Below are 10,360 nucleotides of genomic sequence, written 5' to 3' on the forward strand. Positions count from 1 at the left end.
TGAGTGATATATCAAAATGAAAATTGTTGATGCGTAGAGATCGCTATGCCTTCCAGAAAACAAAATAATCTAGTTAAAGACAGTGTACGATCAAAGAAGTCAAGCTAGCCGTGGGCGGATGGTTCATGATGGGAAAATCAAGAGCCAGGGCTTTGTTGTCATCCTATAGACCGGAGATAGAGACGAAACATCTTTCTCATCCTTAACTTCGTTAGTAAGTTCCTTGCTTGTCACTAACTCTATTACTACTCCAACGCACGAAACACGACTCACGACAAGGCGCTACTGGCTTTGATGCGAGAGCTGCGGTGTGGAGAGGGTAGAGTTGAGCTAGGACGAATGGACTTGTTGCCATCAAGTACTTTATTCATCCGACTTCACAGATTTAAAAACGGTAAATCTGCGACAAGCCGGCAACAGAAACCTAGTTTCTCTACAAGGCCGACTCCTCAACAATGAAACAAACAATAAATATTAAAAAAAACTAAAATGTAAGTAATAGTATTGATAAAGACAAATTTTAAGGTAATGATAACACAACAGTAATGGAAGTAAATACAGCAATGAAAAGAATACAATATAATAGTAAAATATGTACATTGTAGTTAGAAATAAGCTACATGTAGGTCACATCTACAGATAGAAGACCAGGTACATATGTTGTCAGTTGAATATGTAGAGTTTACCTGGGATACATAATAAGTACTAGTAACTAATAATTCCTAGACAGGTAGTATGCTGAGATTTGAATACATGTGTTGGCGGATTGTTACAGGTAAAGTGTTCCAGATAAGTACAATGCGACGGAAGTATGAAAAAGTAAATGTTTCAATCAGTTTTACATGGACGAACAGCAAGTTGAAATTGGTCGATCGAAGAAGTGATCTACCGAATTAAAGGGCGGTTATACCGGCTATACAAATACAGAAGCTGGTGTGTTACACTGAAGGGCGGTTATACCGGCTACACAGATACAAAAGCTGGTGTGTTACGCCGGAGGGTGGTTATACCGGCTATACCAACCTCCTTGGCTATACAGATACAGAAGCAGAAGTTGGTGTGTTACGCCGAAGGGCGGTTATACCGGCTATTCAGATACAGAAGCTGGTGTGTTACGCCGAAATGCGGTTATACCGACTATACAGATACAGAAGCTGGTGTGTTACACCGAAGGGCGGTTATACTGGCTATACAGATACAGAAGCTGGTGTGTTACGCCGAATGGCGGTTATACCGGCTATACAGATACAGAAGCTGGTGTGTTACACCGAAGGGTAGTTATACCGGCTATACAGATACAGAAGCTGGTGTGTTACGCCGAAGGGCGGTTATACCGGCTATACATATTTAAACATTGCAAATTTCGAACATCGCAGAGCGATGTGTAAACTTCGCATCAGTGACGACTCCCTACACATAGAATCTGGCAGGCAAAACCGTACCCCTCCTAATAATAGAACATGCGAATTCTGTGACGATTTATATGTTGAAAATGAAATCCACTTTTTACTTGATTGTTCCTTATATAAAAATGAGCGGCAATCATTGTTTAACATAATAGAATTAGACAAGAAATGTACAAATATGTCAAAACAGGACACTTTTATATACCTAATGTCATGTAAGAACGAACATATAATGGACAAAGTATGTAGTCATATTTCCAAATGTCTCAAAAAGAGAGAAGAAACTACTAGGTGATCATCATTTAGTTTAGCAATAGCCCACAGTTTGTATGTTTTTTTTAGTTCTTAGCATTAGAATGTAGCATTTTATCAATTTATGTTTTACATTATGCTCCTTACAGACCACGTGTGATTTTCTGTGCATTTAGCCCTTCTGGGCAGGAATATGCAATAAAGACTATATATTATTATACAGATACAGAAGCTGGTGTGTTACGCCGAAGGGCGGTTATACTGGCTATACAGATACAGAAGCTGGTGTGTTACGCCGAAGGGCGGTTATACCGGCTATACAGATACAGAAGCTGGTGTGTTACACCGAAGGGCGGTTATAGTACTTATACCTGCTTTACAGATACAGAAGCTGGCGTGTTACACCGAAGGGCGGTTATACCTGCTATACAGATACAGATACAGACATTCACGTTGTTTCAGACTGGTTAGACGTCACAAAGTTTTCAAACTGCCTATACCCGGGTGTGTAAACTAGAACTGGGGCAGTCCCCACTGAATCCAGAACATTGCGTGCATAGATCAATAGCAATATTCCGACTGGTCTGGACAGGATCCTGATTTGGGGCTTGTGAACAATTCATGAAACCTCCGATTATCGACCATTTAGCGGCCTGATTACCACCAATTACTGATATTAATAATTGAGAAGATTCTGTCGACATAGACAGACCTCACTCTGGGCCACTGTCCGTGTTAGGGCATTGTTGTCCGTGGTCAATTACTGTGTCTTGTCAGCATTACTTCGCTAATGACTATGGACATATGGGACCCGGGGGAACGGGCTGTAGGGATGGATACACCACGAACCTTTAACACACACATGGATGAGTAGATGTTAAAGTAAGGGAAAGGGATATCATAAGTTTTTAAACTTTCCACAACAAAGGCCCGCTTCTGGATATTTCTAACAGTCACAAAGCTGTAAATAGAATGTAAAAATCGTGTACACGCTAGCACGTGTATCTAGGTTTTCAAACCATCCATCTGTATCTGTCACACTATCGTCCACACGGCTTCCGCAGATCTGAGTGGGAGATAATGAAATAGTTATAGATACATGTAACGCTCATCAAGCTGTAGTGTAGAGTGATGAGGAAATCGATGGGTAAATTGGCGATCATGATTGGTGTATATTCACTCACTAATCTGATTACAACAAAGAGGTGACGGGATCATCCTGTCAGCAGAAAAGGCCGACGTTTTTTTTTTTTAACATCTCTGTGAACCGAACAAAAGCAAACGAAATTTAAAACAAGATATCGAAGAGGAAATATATTTTTGTGTGTGTACATTTAGTTTATAGTTTGTATAGCATGCCCGGTAAACCGCCCAATGGCGTAACACATCAAATACTGAAGAGTACAAGCTGCATATCCGGACAAATCTATTTTGGTCCACTCACACCGGGAAGGGCACCTTTTCTTTTCAAAAAATGTGGCGGGTTCTTTTATGTGCTCAATGTGTGGCTCAAACACGGTACCTCCGTGCATTTAACGTCCCATCCGAGGGACGTGCCTAACCGAAGCTAGGTACTCATTTTCAGTGAAGTGAGAAACTTCGTGTAAAGTGCCTTTCCCAAGGGCACAACGTCAACGGGACAAGTCAGGGGATCCCGGGTTCGAACCCAGGACCACTTGGTTCTGGGCCAAACACCCTACCACTAAGCCACTAGATATTGATGCTAAACCTACACCACTTTGTTCTGACGTCAAAAGCTATCTGCCAATCAAACGTCAAGACCATAGCATGTCTGGGACAAAAGATACATTGAAAACTGCTATGATAGAAATTTCTCATTAATCATGCAAAGGTACTCCTCTTTTGCATAATTTGCATTTCATCATGAACATCTCTGTCTAAGCTACCTACTTACCCGAAATAATGAGAATTCGTTGTTCCTTTCTTCAGTTATCCTCTTTTTGACACATGACAAAAATGTCCCTGGCGTTCCAATTGAATGCTAAGTGGCCCAAACTTATTTCACTTCTTTACAAGCACAAGAGCTATCTAATACCCAAAAACTGTGACCATAGCTTGTCCAGAACACGAGATATCAAAACCGGAAGTTTGCAGTACAGTACCAAGCAAAGCCCAAAATGTCATGATTTTCACTTTTCACACCCTACAAACACACCAAATATGAAACCAATCCATCCAGCCGTTGACAGACAGACACGCATACATGTACACACACACACTCACACACACACACACACACACACACACACACACACACACACACACACACACACACACGCTACTGAAAATACAACCTTGATGACATTACATTTCCTTCTTGGCGAAGGTAACTAACGCCGTATCGCACAGAGCTGGAACGGGTGTGGGGCAAATGTAAGAGCAAAGACGCCGTCAGTGTTTGGAGGAGGAGCGCCCTCTGGCGTTTTGAAGGTGAAGGACTGCAGCAGGGTCGAGAAGAACAGGAAAAGTTCCATCCTGGCCAGCTTCTCACCAAGACACCCTCGTCGGCCTGAAAATAAAGAATGCCCAGAAGAAAGACCAGACGCAATTAGAATAGATACTGTGTAATTGTTACTGTCACTGTGGTCAAATACTAAGTTAATAATAGTAATAATATCTAGCTCTAAACCTGCTGATTACCTCCTCCAAAAGGCAGGTAAGAGTCAGGCTTGTTGATGACGTTCCCTTCCGCGTCCAGAAACCTTTCGGGGTCAAACCGGTCCGGATCAGGCCAGTAGGCGGGGTCCATGTGGAGGGAGTACAGGTTCGGAAGTACCTGGATCAACCAAAAATAAAACGAGGTCACAAAACACAAGAAACTTATTGTATGAAAAATCCTCGAGAAGATATTCACTTCAACTTGAATAGAGGTCACTGGAGTATATAATTCATACTATTCTCTTTCAAAGTTTGAGTCAAAATCACCTCCTGCAGTTAAAAAAAAAGCCGCTAGGGGGTCCAAATCTACAGGACATATTTTCCTAACAAAGACCTATCCACCACGTAAAAATCATGACTATAGCATGTTCAGAAGACGAGATTTGAGGCGTTGCCAAAAATATTTCGTAATCTTATGCTATGTAGCGACTAGCTAGCCTCTACCAGGCTCCACAGGTCGCTGGAAAAAAAGTAAAAAATTGCCAAATAGACAGACAACATGCCGGAGAAGTTAGCCGGCTAGGGAGTGCAGTTTGCGACCTAGGTTTTTGAAACCTAGGGAGCACAGTTTGCGACCTAGGTGTTTTGCAACCTAGGGAGTACAGTTTGCGATCTAGGTCGCAAACTGTACTCTCTGGCCGACTAACTCCTCTGGCATGTTATCTGTCTACTTGGCAAATTTCTACTATTTTTCCAGCGACCTGTGGAGCCTGGTAGAGGCTAGCGGCAAGCTAGTAACTCAGCATACCTGGGTTCCCTTGGGAATGTCATATCCCTGCACTTTGACCTCCTGGGTTGTGGCGTGGGGAACTGCGAAGGGAACAAGAGTGCGGATCCTCATGACCTCCAACAGACAGGCATTCACGTAGGGCAGCTGGGAACGGTGGGACAGGGTGGGCAGACTCTCACCAACAACGGCATCAAGCTCCTCTTGTACCTGTTAGGGTAAAATTGCACAGATGTAGAAATTACAGACATCTTGAAGTTTCTTAAAAGTCGCAAGAAAAGCGCAGAATATTTTGCTGTCTTTGCTCAGCCCGCCAGAGGAAAACCATGTAAACTCTAAAACAAATCGCTTTGTTGAAGAAGCCACGTTGCTCCCCGATATTGTGCTCTTGGGAAAGGCACTTTGCACGACTTTCCTCACTCCACCCAGGTGTGAATGGGTACCGACTTCAGTTGGGGAAGGTCGTATTGAGGTCACCTGCTGGCGCCGAATGGCAGCCGCCCAGACCCCTGCGACAGTTCCACAAAGTGCAAGTGTGGAGCAAATGTGTATCTGCTGTGTATTATGTGATTGTAAACCCTGCAGCAATTCAGCACTGGCTGCCATTGCAAGGGTAATTTCTGACCAATAAACCATTAAGTACCTTATTTTGGATGGTTGGGTTCAAAGTCATGTAGAGTAAACTCCACAGCAGTGCGTTGGTGGTTGTGTCTGTTCCTGCGAAGAAAAGATCCTGGGTCATGTACAGGACGTTTTCTTCCGTCAGACCGTCCACCTTTTCCTGCTGCTCAAGCTCCAGCAGGCAGAAGTCGAGGAAGTCTCGAGGGTTTTCGCGATCCAGGTTTTTCCGATGGCGAGATATCTCGTCTTTTAGCACGTTCTGGATCTTGTAGAACTCTTCCATCGCCTTGATGCCGGCTCTATTCACTGAAAAATATGCACAGGATCAATGCAAGTTGTTTTCTGTGACAAAATAGCTATAGACGTTTTGGTAACTCCTCAGTAACCGTCCGCATTGCTAGTCTATACCAGACTGTTTTAAGATTTATTAGCTCCAATTCTAAAAAGGGAGATATAGAGCGGTCCCCAGTAACTACAGACCTGTTTCACTGACCTGTGAATATGCTGCAAATTACTGGAAAACATAATCCACATCCATGTCATGAAGCATCTGGAGAGTCACAATATATTGGCGGATTACCAGCATGGATTCAGAGCCAAGCGATCCACAGAAACACAGCTGATACTAACAGCTCACGACATAGCTGGTGCACTGAACAATATTAAAACGGCAGGTGGCTTTAGCAATACTCAATACTTTCACCAAAGCCTTTGACAAAGTCCCCCATAACAGACCTATCTCAAAACTGGAGTACTATGGAATTCAAGGCACTACACTGAATTGGCTGAAGACTTTCCTGACCAACAAGGAGCAGACGGAACTGGTAGAAGGGAAGGCCTCGGCTTCAGTTAGAGTAGCGTCGGGAGTTCCACAAGAAACCGTCCAGGGACGTCCATGAAAAACGCAAAATTTAGGCCTGCGAACTTTAACGAATTTACAGTATAGAAATGTTGTTGAAGGAGTAGTATTCTACTCACCAACAGGAACAAACCGTAGTATGGGGAAAACGTTGATGATCTGTGCAGCTCCAATTTCCAATATTACGGTGAAAACCGCCTCTGACAGCTCGAGGAACGTTTCGTCCTCGTAGTCGTACCGCTTCCCGAACACCATGGAGCAGATGATGTTTGCAACAGCCACGGTGACGTCATGAGCAATGTCAAAGGGCTGTCCCTCATAATCTGCAATCTGAACAGAATTTATCAATCTACAAAATCATCATCATCATCATGGTGTTCCCCAGATGACCCCGCGAGGGGCAAAGTAGGGGGGGAGGTCCCAGGCTAAGGCGGGCAGGCCTCCAGCCTGGCACTGTATGACTCAACGGTGGGAGCCGTCACAACCGTGCCAGGCAGGGCATTCTACTGAGGGATAGTGCGGGGGAAGAATGAATATTTGTATGTATTTGTTCTAACGTTGATTGTTTGATATTTGAGAGTATGACTCCCCCGGGTTCGCCCCTGAACTGGTTTCAGCTGGGAAAAATGATGAGTTTGTCCCGATGTTTAGATCTTATGATGTGCTGGACAACGTAGAGTTGGCAGACAGCAAACCATTTTTGAAAGGAATTTAATAGGCCACAGCAAGTAAATTTCATGGTGACACCAGCGCGCTCATTGATTTTTGCCTGATTTTGAAGAGTAAAAAGCACAGACATTTTGTTCCCTCCATGGTCAAGAGATGGTTAACATGATAATAAAGTACCACAAATAAGTCGTGAAAGTATATCGTGTGATGGCCTTGATTGTACTTGTAGAAGTGACATTAGTGTGGTAGCCTCGAGTGTAGTTGCCAGCTTAGTAAGTGATACCAGTCTACTACACTAGTGTCATTTTTTGAACTTCTTGAATGCAGGAATAAACGACTTGTTGGCTCACAGTGATACCATGTTTTGTCACCACAAGCCATGTTACAACGTTTATAGTCTCTATTTTGACAAGTTTAGGCATCTTGTTTTTTTACCCATATTCTTTTTTCGTCCTCTCACATCATATTTCGAGTCTGCAGAGAATGTCATCCATCAAATTTACTGGCTGTGGCCTTCTATGAACACTATTCATCATCAGCATACAAATATCACCATAAACAATGTACATGTATCTAACACATCAAGAAACAGTGGTCAGAAGAAATGATGATTGATGATAAAACTTGGACATTTGGATCATGAAAATGCCTCCAATACTATCACACAAAACAGATATTCGAACTGAAAAACGCAGGATTCTACAGGATCCTCCTGTTCATCCTTGGTTCCATCTTACCCTGTTGCGGAGACAGTTCGCTTCCTCTCGGATCTTCTCCTCAATGCTGCCACGTCCGACCTTCATGCCCAGGTTCTTCAGGGCGGCGGTGGCAAACTTCTTCCTCTGTCTGAACCCGCTCCCCCAGCGTGCAACAATGATGTCTACGGGGGGAAAATAGGTGAAGCAAGGTCATCTCTCTGGGTAGGTCTTCATGTGACCTCGAAATGATTAGATTTGGGGCCCCCTAGTGGCTTGATATGGTACTGCAGAAGAACTTCAAGGTTTTATATTTCGTGTTCTGGACATGTTATGGTCATTATTTGTGAGTGGTAAATAGCTCTTGGGAGGGAAAGTAAGTTGTATAGGTTTGGGCCCCCTATCGTCTTTTTTGGAACTGCAGGAGCCGATTTCGTTTCAAACCTTGAAAGGGAATAACACAAGAAGAGTTTGCCGGATCGTCATGATATTGGGTATGTAGATAGCTTGAGTGATGATTGAAAAGATCATTTGCTAATTATGCAAATCCGTAGCTAATTTTCATGATTAATAAGGAAAGTTTATATTACTAATATACTACTGTCTTGAACAATTGCTGTCGAACGTTAGCAGCGGGCAACCATTTTTTGAAAGACACAATGAGTATGTATTTGGTGGTATCCCCTTGGCGATACATGATAGTAATATGCCAAGTAACATTTCGCCGCCATTGTTTGCTGCCTTCAGGTCGTCCATGATAAGGTTTTGCTTCGTCGTACGATTTTCATCGAGGCTATGGTCAAATCGTCCAAAGACCCTTTCCGTAACAACACAGCCGACAGCGCGTCTACCACTGTCCTTATATAATAATGTCCCAATTTGCTGTTGTCAAGAAAAGCGTATACAGCGAATAGAAACTTACTTTTTCCGGAATCGACCATCGCGTCAAACAGGTAGTTCGGCGGCCTGGACGCGAACAGCTCGGACCTGTCCACGAGCGCATCCTTGACGGCAGTGTAGCCGTTCAGAACCACCACATCTTCCATCCCCATCCTGACGGTGAAGACGTCCCCGTACTGCCGCCTCCACGCCGTCAGCTTGAGGTGAGGCGCTCGGCCCAAGGCGAGGAGGTGCCCGAGAACAGGCACACGTCCTGCCGGGTAAGGAGGCAGGTTTCTCGGACGCTTCAAAAGTGAATATGCCAGGAGAAAGGCCGCACCAAGGACAAGAAAAGTTGTCAGAGTCAGCCCATAGATCTGTAAAATCTCCTGGACGGACTCGGACATCCAGCTGACGGCCGCAGCCATATTCTCAAGGCAAAATGCAGTCACCAAGTCTTCATCATGTGACGCAGAACGAACTTTTCTCGAGCACCTACCCGTGACCTTCAGTGACTTTCAAGCTTTAAAAAAACAACGTTTTCTTTACCCAGTAGACTATCAATAGTATAACAGCAAACGAGAAACGACTGGAGATCCGGCTCAGATATCTGTAAAATCACGTCAACGTACTCTGTTATCCAGCTAAAGACTGTAGCATTTATTTGAAGTCACGAGTCAAGGTAGAAAAAACAGCTTTGAACTTTATTCACCTTTGGAGCGGTGGCACATACCGAGTGCGAAAAGTACAGAATAACATTTGCAGTTACATAACTAACATTATTTAAAATCTAGGGTGCTAGAGTATATCAAAAAGTATCAAATCAACATAACAGTATTAACTGGTGAGTGGAAACCAATGAAATTAATAGAAGTAATAGTCTAAAAAACAATGAGATTAAGATAATAAGTAAACCATAACTAAGGTTACCATAGCGAATTGAACAGGAAACAATGGCATTAATATGAATAATATAAGAACGAACGAAATTGATATAAATAGTAATACATAACTGCAGAAAGGAGCATAATAAATAGTGTTAGCTGGGTGGCAAATGGGTTACTTATTAGTATCACATTCATAGCTGGTAAGGGGAGCCAAGTGCAAATAATATAAATGATAACAGAGAGCCTTGGCAATAATCTGGGTGTAAACAAGAAATGAAATGAGCTTTAAAGAGGAAGTTTACATGTAACTGTAGTTGGAGGATACATGATAACTGATAACATAATGATTAACCATAATTACAGTATAAGACGAAGAAGTATAACAAAAAGTTTGCTGGATGGCAAAATGGTTAACATAAGCAACATAACTGGTTTGGGACAACCAAGTGAATATAATGAAAGTAACAATTGTAGTACTAGATTAAAGAATTAAAATGTGACATGAAAAGTTGAAAACTTAATAATCATGTTATTGTGATAAGTAAGCCATTATCTTTACTCTTAATTTTTTTTAATTTTTTTTTTTTCGCCCTGTCGCTCCAATTTTTTCTGAAAAATCCGAGAAGCAAGAAATTAAATTGGTGTGGCCTTAATGATAACATTAAAATCTGTCAAATAGGCCAAGA

At 42.7% G+C, this 10,360-nt stretch overlaps 2 protein-coding genes across 2 annotated transcripts; both read right to left on the minus strand.

Annotated features, from left to right (window-relative positions):
* Positions 1 to 359: 359 nt before the first annotated feature.
* LOC136434110 (cytochrome P450 2U1-like) lies at positions 360 to 7,635 on the minus strand. Its single transcript, XM_066426874.1, has 6 exons — positions 7,564 to 7,635; positions 6,664 to 6,874; positions 5,708 to 5,991; positions 5,086 to 5,274; positions 4,320 to 4,455; positions 360 to 4,188 (listed from the first exon to the last, which is right to left on the minus strand). The coding sequence occupies exons 1-6, from the start codon at positions 7,633 to 7,635 to the stop codon at positions 4,010 to 4,012; spliced, it is 1,071 nt and encodes a 356-aa protein (XP_066282971.1). The 3' UTR covers positions 360 to 4,009.
* Positions 7,636 to 7,888: 253 nt separating this feature from the next.
* LOC136432181 (vitamin D(3) 25-hydroxylase-like) lies at positions 7,889 to 9,252 on the minus strand. The gene is made up of 2 exons (XM_066423224.1): positions 8,831 to 9,252; positions 7,889 to 8,093 (listed from the first exon to the last, which is right to left on the minus strand). The coding sequence occupies exons 1-2, from the start codon at positions 9,213 to 9,215 to the stop codon at positions 7,930 to 7,932; spliced, it is 549 nt and encodes a 182-aa protein (XP_066279321.1). The 5' UTR covers positions 9,216 to 9,252; the 3' UTR covers positions 7,889 to 7,929.
* Positions 9,253 to 10,360: the final 1,108 nt, after the last annotated feature.

Source organism: Branchiostoma lanceolatum, chromosome 4 (genome assembly GCF_035083965.1).
Source record: "Branchiostoma lanceolatum isolate klBraLanc5 chromosome 4, klBraLanc5.hap2, whole genome shotgun sequence".
Lineage (NCBI taxonomy): Eukaryota > Metazoa > Chordata > Leptocardii > Amphioxiformes > Branchiostomatidae > Branchiostoma > Branchiostoma lanceolatum.